Source organism: Mus musculus, chromosome 2, assembly GCF_000001635.26.
Source record: "Mus musculus strain C57BL/6J chromosome 2, GRCm38.p6 C57BL/6J".
In the NCBI taxonomy this organism is placed as follows: domain Eukaryota; kingdom Metazoa; phylum Chordata; class Mammalia; order Rodentia; family Muridae; genus Mus; species Mus musculus.
Window position 1 is genome coordinate 146,433,149 of NC_000068.7, and position 12,719 is coordinate 146,445,867.

General features: G+C 41.5%; 1 protein-coding gene across 9 annotated transcripts in view; it reads right to left on the reverse strand.

The window, feature by feature from the left end:
• The window catches only part of Ralgapa2 (Ral GTPase activating protein, alpha subunit 2 (catalytic)), a 272,379-nt gene that overhangs the window by 193,273 nt on the left and 66,387 nt on the right, over window positions 1–12,719 (reverse strand). For all 9 annotated transcript variants that reach the window (XR_374469.4, XR_374468.4, XR_866275.3 and 6 more), the window contains 3 exons: window positions 10,636–10,863; window positions 2,691–2,858; window positions 1,632–1,769 (listed from right to left, as the gene is read on the reverse strand). Coding sequence is in view for 3 of the 9 variants with exons in the window: in XM_006499519.4 (XP_006499582.1) it covers window positions 1,632–1,769; window positions 2,691–2,858; window positions 10,636–10,863 (534 nt within the window). In the remaining 6 variants the exon portion in view is untranslated. The remainder of the gene's footprint in view (window positions 1–1,631; window positions 1,770–2,690; window positions 2,859–10,635; window positions 10,864–12,719) is intronic.

A 12,719-nucleotide genomic window follows, 5' to 3' on the forward strand; every position in this document is an offset into this window, starting at 1 on the left:
TTGTTCTTAACTTGGTATTAAAAGAGGATAGGATTGGGGCTAGAGAGATGGCTCAGTGGTTAAGAGCACTGACTGCTCTTCCAGAGGTCCTGGGTTCAATTCCTAGCACCCACATGGAGGCTCACAACCATCTGTAACTCCAGTTTCAGATAATCAAATGCCCTTTTCTGGCATGCCTGTGGTGCACAGATATACATTTAACCAAAAGACTTGTACACATAAGATAAAAATTAAAAAATCCCATAAATCAGATGGGTTCTATCTATCTGACATTTAGCCTTTTGTAGGTCTCCTTTAGGTTAAACAGTATAAGCACTGAAGCTGTGGGCACAAACCCAGCTTCTCTGGCTTTTCAGTACAGGAAATCCTAAATAAAATCATAGGCTGATCAGACAGGTTCAAATCAACACACTCAAAAAACTATGACAACTTTAAGACTTAAAACCTTTATAAAATGAAAAATCACTAATCATCACTACCAGATAAAAGTCACAATGGGGATTTGAATAAGAAAAGGAGGACAAAGACTTTTCTGGTTAAAAAACTATAGCAGTCTTAGTGACAATGTTTTTATAGGAGTAAACCACAAATAACATAACACAAAATGTTTTAATTTCATGTGTTGTTCTCTTAAATTTAAAAATCCTGCTCACTCCCAATTAAGTCTTCCTATACTGCATTTTTACTTTTAATAATAGCTTCAAAAGGCCAACACAGGAATACTTATCCATATATTGGCATTGAATAAGGGAACAACAATCAAAATTATGTCCAATTTGTACTCATCCCAATCAGCAGTAAAAAATGCTCTTATCAGACCTCCATCTAGCCTCTTTCCCCATGAACAACCACTCAAGTAGCATTCATAAGGATGACGCTAATGGCCCAGAAACTTCAGATATTCATTGTTCTTAACTTGGTATTAAAAGAGGATACGATTGGGGCTAGAGAGATGGCTCAGTGGTTAAGAGCACTGACTGCTCTTCCAGAGGTCCTGGGTTCAATTCCTAGCACCCACATGGAGGCTCACAACCATCTGTAACTCCAGTTTCAGATAATCAAATGCCCTTTTCTGGCATGCCTGTGGTGCACAGATATACAATGTTACTGAATACAATGAGAACAAAAACAATTGAAATCCTGTTGCTTTTCAAGCTGTAGAGCTACTGGAGGTCTGCAGTCCATATGAAAGGGGAGAGCTACAGGATACAAGGACCCCTCCAAGTATCTGTGTCAAGGTCACAGGCTATAAATATGAGCTGCAGCAAGTTTCTCTGATTTACATGAGTAAAATCATCTTTCCTTTCTTTAAGATTTATCTTATTTGTATTTCTGTCTCTCTCTGCGTGTGTGTGAAAATCCAAGTAACTATTCAGATGTGCTTGTGTGATTGGAAGATACTTTCAGGTACAAATCATATACATTTCACAGTCAGTATAAAATAATCCTTTTAAAAAAGCCTGCAACCAGTTTCATGTCTTTTTTAAATAAAAAAAAATATTTTCCACTTGCAGATGAGAAGAAAAACTTAAGGCCTCTTTAATGCCTAGTGCTCAAAATTCCAGTACATGTCGTCATTCTAATTATGTCTTCTCCACCTGGCCATCTTTGTGTCCCCAACAGTAGCATACCTGCAACATAGCTTGGGCCCCAGCTTTCACATTTGTGTTGTCCTCCTCTGTCACACATCCTCTGCTCATGGCACTTGTGAAGGAATACGTGCGTCCCCAACTGGATGACCGTTTATGACCAGAACTTTCAGATGAGGCCTTCAGAAGATAACAATCCATTAGCCAAGTAGGAAGAAGCCTACGTTTCCATGCTCAGCTCCTTCACTCTGCTCAGCACTCAAGCCCCAGCATCCAAGGTGGTCTCAGCCCTCAGTATGTCCTAGGAGAGCCAAGTGGGCCTGATGCTGGGACACAGAAATTCTACTTGCTTATTGATTGATCTGACTTCTTAGCTAACTACTAAAATGATTTCACCAATATTGAAACATCAAAATAACAGAATCAGTATAAACACTTAAGTTTTAAGTCTGTGGCTAAAAATTTTAAATATTGAAAATTAATTTAATCAGGAACATAAATATAACTTTGGTTCCTTTTGTTCTTGGGATGTTTTGTGATGTCACTTTACATTGCTTCAAGCCTGAGTTTGGAAGAGGACAGTGCCTCCTGCAGGAAGGCGCACTCAATGCTGCTGACACCCCAGAGACGCTTACTCTTTACTCTGCTAAGCTTTTCAAATATTTAATACAGACTTCTTTTGCACAGTTAACGGCAAAAGACAAATCTGGCAAAATATTCTATGTTTAATTTTTTCCAACAACTATTTATTTAAATGAATCAAGGAGAGGCCATCAGCTTCTCAGTCTCATAGAGAGAATTGTAAAATGTGAGAAAGCAGTGTCTTGCAACAGTGTCTACGAAAGTAGCAGTGTGTGTGTGTTTGTGTGCGCGTGCACGCGTGCGTGTATGTGTTTTCCTAGGCTAACTGTAAAGGAGACAACTGCCCACCAAAGATGGAGCATGAACGCTGCTTTTTAGGAACGCCCTCACAGAACCTAACAACCTGAGAGTGTCACCTAAAGGCCTGCCTTCATGGGCAGGGTGGGACCCTTGGCTGAGCTGGCCTACTTTTGCCAAGATGTACGTACTCTCTACTCAGAGGCCAAGTGATAATGTTACCTCCTTGGAGTCAGTCTCTGAAAGTCCTAATTTGTCAGCATCTTCTTGAGCAACATCCTTTTTATCTGGTTCCTCCATGAAAACAGGTTTGTTCTGGAGGATCCATTTCCTATACACTTGAACTACTTTTCTTGTTACAGATATCTCACAGGAAGGCAACAAAAATGCCTAGAAAGAAAAAAAAAAAACCTCTTTAATGACACATAAGCTCAGATTACAGACATTTCCATCACTCACTTCAGAAACATTTAACTTGTACAGACAAACTTTTGTACACACCACTTATCTGAAGAAAAAAAAAGACATCTTCATAATTAGCCCAGAAAAATAATGAAGACTCATAGATCTTTTTGTCTTCCAGGTAGGTATTTAAATTTTCTATGTATAAAATAATTATAACTAAGCTTGTAAGTTTTCTCAAAACAAAACAAAACAAAACAAAAAAACATGGCAATGGTTTGTAAAGCAATTGACCGGCTGTGGTGGGGACAGGAGCTGGCTGCACTTATCTGTGCTCAGGTGAGCCAGGCTGGGAGCTGGAATTGGCCTGCTGGGGTAGAAGCTGGAGACTGCTAAAAGTACAGCCTCTTCTTGCTTATTTTGCCCTTTTCATCTGTTTCCCTCACCTTCTTTCCATCTCACCTTTGTTCCTTCCTCCCTACTACCTTCTCACACAGTTTTCTACATTTCTACATTTATTACACCAAGTACAGCCGCAAATGTTAACCAACTGGCCACTGCACATTTGCCAGAACTTAAAATCAAAACAAACAAACAAACAATAACAACAACCACAATAACACCCATATGTATATATGCACAGGCCAGAAGTCAACACTGGCTAGCTTTTTCAATTGTTTCACCTTCTTATTTTATCAAAAAAGATCTTTCACTGGATTTAGGACTTGGCTATTTGTCTAGACTGGCTGATCAAGAAACCACAGAGGTCTTCCTATGTCCACCTCCCAGTGCTAGAAACACAGGCACAGGGCACACTTTATTACATGGGTACTGGGAATCTGAGCACTTTACTAAATGAACCATCTCTCAGCCAATGAAATTTTTAATATTAAGAAATTAATTTTTTTATGTATTTGTGATTTAATGTGATAGGACTAAAAAAAGACTTGAAGAGGAAATGCATTTGCCTGCTGCATCTCAAATTTAGGGCCTAGTTCTCTATGCAAGGTAGGCTGGAAGGACCCTACCTACCCCACACTCAAATGACTACTTTTCAGACAAGACCACTGAGTCACAGGGAACCAGAGATAATTCCCAAGGTTACAAAGTTACTTCCCAGGCCTGTTTTAATACCACCCCTAAGTTTCACAACAAAGAACCTAAAGACAGGCACCTATCACTTCAGCATTGGTGCATAAGATAGAGAGATGCCCAGGGTGGCAGCCAGATCACATCAAATTGCAGAACACAGGAATCAGCATTATCAAAAGATTTTTAAAAAAATGAATGAATCAGTATTCTGCCGTGTAACTCAGTAAACATAAGAGATTAAGACAAAGTACGTGTTGTTTTATTCATTCTTCCTGGGTTTTAAAAAATTATCACGTTTCCCTCTTCCCCTCCTTGTTCCCTTTCCACCCAGGTTCCTCCCCCCGCCCCCCTCCCATCTCCTGTGATTGCTTTCTTCTCCCTCCCAAGTGGGTATTGGGTGGGGGAACAGGATTGAAGCCCTGAGGGCCAGCAGAAAGAATGGAAACAGGCAACCTTGAGAGGTAGGAGGTGGGGGGGGGTGGCTCTAGAATGTACCAGAGACCTGGGAGGTGAGATACTCTCAGGATTCAAAAGGAGGAACCTTAGATGAAATGCCCTACAGTGGGGAGAGAGAACTTGTAGAGTCCACTTTCAGTAGAAAGGCAGGGCATCAAGTTTAAGGATAGGGTTGCCATCCCACAGTCAAAAACTGAAAGAACTGCAGGGACAAAAATGGAGAAGAGCCTGAGGAAAAGGAGGTCCAGTGACAGGCCCAAATTGGGATCCAGCTCAAGGGCAAGCCCGAAGGCCTGACACTGATGCTATGATATGCTTACAGACAGAAGCCAAGCATGACTGCCCTCTGAGAGGCCCAACAAGCAGCTGAAGAGTTAGATGCAGATTTTTACACCCAACCAGTGAACAAAAGCCAGTGACCCCTGTAGTTGAATTAGGGAAAGGCTGGAAGAAGCTGAAGAGGAGGGTGACCCCATAGGAAGACCAGCGGTCTCAGCTAACCTGGACCCTCGAGATCTCTCAGACATTGAGCCACCAACCAGGCAGCATTCACCAACTGATATGAGGTCCTCAACACATATACAGCAGAGGACTGCTGGGTTTGGACTCAGTCAGAGAAGATGCACCTAACCTTTGAGGGACTTGAGGCCCTAGGGAGTGAGGAGGTCTGGTGGGATGGTGGTGAGGGGTAGGGATATTCTCTTGGAGACAAGGGGAGGGGGAGGGGGTATGGGATGTGGAACAGTGAGAGGGTGGACTGGGACAGGGATAAAGTCTGGACTGCAAAAATAGATTAAAGAATGAATTTTTTAAAAAGAAAAGAAAAGAAATAAAAGAAAAACATTATCACACAAATAAAATTAAGAAATTTTCACACTGATGCTATTAACAGTGACTATATTTGCTTTATTACATATGTATCTGTCAACCCACTCCTCTAGCCTTCCTTCAACCCATTCTATTTCTTCCGCACTTTATTGGCTCATTCAATCTATAAACACTTTAGACTCTATCGCTAAAGTCTGGCAATTGCTTATTGTACATTATTTAGAAAAACTTTACAAAAAAGAAAATACAGAGACTATTAAATCAACTGAGTAATCTAACTCTGAAATAAAGACATAGCATATTATCCTCCTCACAGAGAGCAAAGAATAGTTCTTAAATAGGGGAAAATTAAATTATTTTTAAAATATCTCTACCAAAAGCCACAACAATATGATATATAACATGCCACTAAACATTATTGAAAATATGCTGTCATTTTGAATTAACTCACAACTTAAAAAAATACACATGATCCAATGAATAGAAAATCTAGATACCAGGTATTTTAGAACCTGAAGTAAATTAAATCTGAAAACAAAACAATCCAGGTTAAAAGCTGTGTGTGTGTGGAGGCTGGGCAGAAGCTAAAGTGGAAACTGAGAGAAACACAAGGGAAATCTGGAACACCGAGGAGAAAAGGAAGCAGAGCAAGAAGGATGGCGAGCTGGGCAGCGCCACAGCGTGGCAAGCATCGGACGGGGGCTGGGCAGAGATGCAGAGATGGAGCAGAGCAGTGTGCGCCAATGGCTGCGCTCAGAGAACAAGTCCACAGTCATGAGTCTCAAAGGCAAGCAGAACAGATACAACAATCTTTCAGTACAACTGCTAAAACCAAGGGCAACCTGAAAACATTAACAGCAGCCAAAAGGGAGAAAAGAACACTTTCTTCAAAGTAACAAACTTCATGGTTTATTGTAACTATCAAACAGAAGCCATGAAACAAAAAGCTAAATATTCCACATGCAGAGAGCATGGCTAGTACAGTATAGACAGAACATAGCATCCCGAAGAATATACTTCAAAGGTGAAAGCAAAAGACATTTTCAGATAAGAAAATTTGTTACCAACAGTCATGAACTAAGGGGAGTACTAAAAATTATCCTTCAGACATAAAGGGAAATTATCCTAGGTCAGAAATTTGACAAAACGAGCTTTTGGAGAATTCTAAATGAATAGGGTTTGTGTGTGTGTGTTATGAAAAGTATGGTGCACATATATGCATTCATTTTATAATGTGGATTTCAAATATATAACAAAGTTCTATAAGCTGAGGTGTTAGAGAGGTGTGATGTTCTCTAGCCATTAAACAATTACAGTAAGTACTGAAGAAAGAAGGGACAATTAGCCAAAAACAACAACAACAACACAACAACAACAACAACAAAAAATAACCCTCAGTACAATTAGAACGTGAAAGGTAAGACTTGATTTACATCCAAGAAAAGCAGTTTCTATGTTACATGGAAGTAGAATAAAGCTGTAATCAAAACACAGAGGTTATAACACTGTATTTAGGAAAAAGTTTTTAAAAATTACATGGAATTTGTAAGAGAAAATCCAAAGCATATGTATGTGAGCTGTACACAGTAAAAAGGTAGAAAAATATGTGTCATGCAAACACCAGAAGGCAACATATTAACACTACACATTCTATTTATAAAATTAGAAGCTGCTGTCTCTACATCAGATCACGGCCATCACAGAAAGTTACGAGTGGACACAACTAGATTGGTGTACTGTGAGGGGCTAGTCCCAGCAGATACACCTTTAACTCAGCTCCTACACCCAAGGCTCAGGGAACACCATGAAAGGATTATAAATGCCAGATGACCAGGAAGTCTGCTTTGAGACTGTACCTTCTACAGTCTCAGCAAAGCCTGAACAATGGCATTATCAACAGAAACATCAACAGATGTGGTAATTTGGAAAGAAGGCAATCTCATGGAGTCCCACACCTAGATAAAAAAATGGTAAGTAATAGCTGAGAGGGAGAACTACCCTCTCCCAGGTGGATGTCAGTTGGAAAAGGAGATGGGAGTGGGAAAAGGGACATGGGGGGGTGGGGGGTTGAAAAGAAGATAAATAGGAGATGGGTTAGAGGGAGCAAAGGGCAGAAAGGAAATGTCATTAAATAAAAAATAAATTTTGAAAACATGAAAGCTTCTTAATAAACTATCAATTTACAGGAATGCATAGCAACTAGAATATATAGTAATGCTACAGAGAGAAAAATCTAACTAAATTAGTCTGGCTTCATGGCTAGATTAATCACTAAGTTTGGTGATCACACAGCTGAGCAGTCAACTGCAGGTCTCCCACCACCTTTGCTACAGAGGAAAGCTCTGGCTGAAGTCACCTAGTGGGTTAAACTCTTTGCTCTGTGAAAAGCTTCACTTCACTGTCTTGCTCAGGGAAAGTTGTTCTTTCAGCTATCTTTCCTGCTTCTCCAGGGACAGCTGCCTTTGGCTACCCTGGGGTGAAACATGCCTGCTATACACTTTTGTAACTGCCGAGTTAGCTATTCCTGGGGAAAGGACATAAAATGGCATGGGACATAATGCTATTTAGTCAGCAACTTCTCTTTAAATTTGCAGAACGAACCCAGAACCTTTTATGGATAACAACAGTCTGTGTGACAGAAAAGCAAACTAACCAAAATTCAGAAATAGTATCATTCCTGCCAAATTCAAAAGCCTACCCACTATGCCCATACCCAAAATCAGTATCTATGGAGTCTTATACCTGCAACCCCTCAACATGGCTTCTTCTTTTTCTAAGACACACAAGAGTCCTCATCTTCCAACTTGTCACCTCGTTGCCAATAAAGTGCTTCCTTTCCCATCACCTTCTCTCTCAAATGTGTGGTTTCTCCAGGCAGCAATGAAACTTGACTTTCTGTATCCTCTTAGTCAGGGTTTCAATTGCCATAAGCACCATGATCAAAAGCAAGTAGGAGAGAATAGGAGTTTAACTGGCTCGTGCACGCCCATCACTGTTCATTACTTAAGGAAGTCAGGACAGGAACTCAGATAGGGCTGGAATTCGGAGGCAGGAGCTGATGCAGAGGGAGGCCATGGAGGAAGTTGGTTTATTGGGTTGCTCCTTACGTTTCCCTCAGCATGCTTTCTTATAGAGCCCAGGGATGGCCTCACCCATAATGGACGGGACTACCCAATCAATCACTAATAAGAAAATGCCCAGGTTTGCCTGCAGCTGAATCTTAATAAGGCATTTTCTCAATTGAGGTTCCCTTCTCTAGCTTGTGTCAAGCTGACATAAAAGTAGGCAGCACATGCAGCTATGCTGCAACTGATGCTCATGCAAACATACTGCAAATGCTCAGCCTTTCAAAGGAAAAAAGGAACATCTATAGCTACAGCAGGATACTCGTATTGGACAGAAAGCACACAAACACGGAAGAGAACTGGGAGAGAAGCCAGCTGTCTCAGGCCTGCTCATTAGACCCTCCACTTCAACAGGTCCCAGTTTTTACCTGCCACTCCGAGGTCTGTGCAAGATCATTTCCTTACCTGGTTTAGTCTATCTCCTGCTGCTCCACTCTGCTAGGAAGACTATACGCTGAGCTCTTCTGCTCTGCCTCATAAATTTCCAATCCTGTTTCCTCCTTTTTCTAGTATATATTTATGTTACAGTTTCTTGCTTACTGCAAAACTGTTTATCTTTTTTAAAATGTTAAATGTCCTCATGCCAAAGCTTCAACTTTAGAACCAAAGTCCAAAGTCCTTATAAAGTCTTCCTGGCTCTGACTTGTATGGTGAGAAAGGTTTGGCTTATAAATTCCTAAGTGCAAGAAAGACCTAAGATTCTTCTTCCCTGCTAATCTCTGGCCACATGTACAAGCCCAAATAAATACATAAATAAATCCACACTCACTATTTTTAAAGAACCAAAAAGAGAGAGAGAGAGAGTTTTGGAATACTTTCTTGAAGCCACTCAATCTCTCTCTCTCTGTCTCTGTCTCTCTCTCTCTCTCTCTCTCTCTCTCTCTCACACACACACACACACACACACACACACACACACACACACGTCACAATATCCAACACAGCAAGTACTCTAAGGCTGTGGAACCAAGGTAAAAGATTTGCTAAATACAAAACTAAAACAACCCTATACATTATGATTCCTAATCAATTTTGATAATGATACATTTAGTTAGTTACTTCCTTAGTGTTCTGAGACAAAGTTCCATATAGCCCAGAGTAATCTCAAGCTAGCCATGTAGTTAAAGCTTAAAGTCCTGTTCCTCCTGCTGCCATCTCTCAAATACTGGGATTATAAGTTTTTAATCATTGATCAGTGGTACACTTATCTGTTATAAGATAGATTTCTAGTGTAATAAAATTGGCTAGCCATAAGATGCCAGTCAAAACTGATCCCAGATACGTCTGCCCAGGAACACCAAGCCTGCTGCAAAGCACTGCACCGCTCGACTGCGGCCCAGCTCCTGCTCACTTTCTTTTCCTTCCCCTGCTCTTTCCAGCTTTCTGCTCCAGCTCTTCCCAGCTCTTCCTTTCCTACCTGAGGTATGTTATTCCAGGGCCCTGGATAAAGAGCTTTTCTCTCCTTTATGTCCTTTCTCATTCATCTCATTGCTCTTGTGCCACAAACATATACATACACACACACACACACACACACACACACACATACACACACACACACACATTCATTCATGTCATGTAACATGACAGGGAAATTACAACTTTCTGAAAGTGCCTCTGGGTTGTGTGAGTGCTGAAAGTCTCCAAACACTGGGTTTACTAGGCCCACCCTCTGAGCTGAGTCTACTATGGAACATGAAAGTATTTTTTAATTTCCCTTTGTTATATAGATGGGAAAAAAATGTAGGTCAGAAAAACTTGTGACAAACTAAAAGTAGGACTGGAAGGGAAATTTTTAGGCCAAATCATCAATGCTATTTACCATGTCATAAGTAAAACCACAATGCTACAGTTTGGATCTGGAATGTACCAATCTTCCCCCGGGCCAACGTGTGACTTGGTCCTGGCTTGGCACTACTGGGAAGTGGCATAAACTTTAAGAGGTATGACGTAGTGGGATAGCATAGGTCATGGCAGAGTGTGCCCTCAGACAAGACTGTAGGGCGCTAATCTCTTGATCTTTTTCTCACCCATCCATGAGGTAAACAGGCCTCAATCTGCTTCCTGTTCCTGCTTTAATATGCGGCCCTGCCAAAGGCCCAAAGCAACAGGACCAAGTGACCCTGGACTAAGACCCTTGGAACTGAGACAAAATACACCCCTGTGTTTACACTGATGTCCCTGCACATGGCTTACAGCAATGGGAAGCTGATTGACAGGAACAAAGATGACATCAACTTTATGACTGTATAGCACACACTGACCTGTCGAAATACTTCATTCACAAAATTCACATAACCCCGTGTTGACAGGAGGATCCGCTGCACCATCTCATACACTGTCCGATGCTCCTCTTCAATGCTACAAAGACTGGAGTTGCTGAGTCTTCGGTCAGACAAGGTGCTGCTGTTAGAATGGCTTTTGTCCTGTTCTGTGGACCCAGCACCATCCAGCTCTGGTACCTTCTCTTGTATTGCACCACCACCAACAGTCTGGAAAATGTCACCACAGATCTCAGCAATCCACACCCTCACTCACGAGCACCTAGCAAAATGTGGGTCCTGTCCTGCTCATTACCTTCTGGGGTTTGTGAATGTTGCAGGACTAGAGAAGCAATGCACACTCCCATAAGTGTGAGCATGTGTTCTGCCACTGATCCACGCCCCTACACCCAGGTCTGGCCTTGTTCCAAGTACTCTGATTGCCACCAATTGCACAGGGTACAAAGCAAGATGAACGTCAGCAGTTGCCTCAAACATGGACACCTGAACCTCTACTTACCAATTTCCTAATTAACCAAATAATCCTCCCTGAACTCAGTGACTTTAACAGGAAAACTACTAAGTTATTTCAGGGAAGAGGACTGTGAAATCTTGTCAGCTAAAAAGTTTAATTTGCATTTGTGAAATCACAGAGTAAGTTGATGTGTAAGTGCAATGTGTGCCATCATCACACCAGGGCTCTATACTTACACACTTAACTCTGCTGTCACAGAGGTGTGAAAACTTGGGAGACTGCTTATAACAAAAGGCTCAAAAGGCCCAGGCTCAAAAGGCTGGTAGTTAACATTTTCCATCTCTTCAAATGTTGTTCTTGGAGGCCCCGGTGGCCATATAAGAAATCTAATGACCTTGTTAGTGAGACAGCATAGATTAACTAGTTCCAGCCAGCTATCTCTCCAGCTAGCACTAACAGGTTTGTGGATAAAGTCACCTTAGATCCTCCAGACCAACCATCCACCAGCTAAACGATCACCACCCAAGGGCCCATGAAATATATTACAGGTATCAAGCCAGATTCTGTCCCACTAAGTAAAGACAAAACATAGTGTTAACGGGGTTCTGTTTTAAGGCACTAAGTTTTGAGGTGGTTAATATTACAGCAATGAAATAATTAAACTAGCATGAAGAATTATGTAGTATCAAGTTATTTAAACATAAGCTCCAGACCTAAGACTGCTTAGTGGATAAAGCACGTGCTGTACAATTATGAAGAGCTGGCTCTAGAAGGAGATCTGGCTTCCATGCACTAGAATCAAGCTGGAATGTGAAGCCATTGGCATGAGAGTCGATGCAGAGACGATGTCTAGTCCTCTGGTACATGCAGAAGACCCATCAGTGAAACAATCTACCAGGCCAGCACTACCATGGCTCAGAAAACTACACACTGCCACTTATTCCTTACCTCAATCTCTCTGCCACCCTGGTGCCCTCTGAACCCCACAGCTCATACTGAGACAAAAGCATTCTCAGAGTCAGTCTAAGTATGGACACCCACTGCTCATGAAGCAACTCTCAAGGGTAGGGCATGTCTCAGTTGTTTTGTTGGTGATGCCTGAGTGTGATACCGCTTGATTCCTCTATCCTGATCTGCCAACACACTCAGCACATTCTATTGCTGCCTCTGCAAAGTTCAGGAACAGAGAAGACTACAGCAGTAGTCACCTGACAAACATATACAATTCTTCAGAGTCGTCAGCTTGTATATGCCACTGTTCTACCCATTCTTCCCAGGGGCCTGTGGGTCATTGGGAGAACTGTCTCGGAATTAGTAAAAGTGATGTTTTTTTTTTTTTACTATAATTAAAGAATTATAAAAACAAATATGCTCAGCTGCCTTGCCATCTCGGTGGTTTTTAAATCCCCGATACGCAGAACCAAATCCATAGGACTGACTGACCATGGACTACAGCCTCTAAAAGTATGAGCCAAAAGTAAACTGCTTCAAGTTGACTACTTCAGGTATCCTTGGCACAGTAACAAAGAGCCAACTAACAACCAACGGAACAAGAAAGTCTGTTAAGCCTAGTGCTAGGGAAGCTGGGTCTAGAACACACATCATTAGCTGG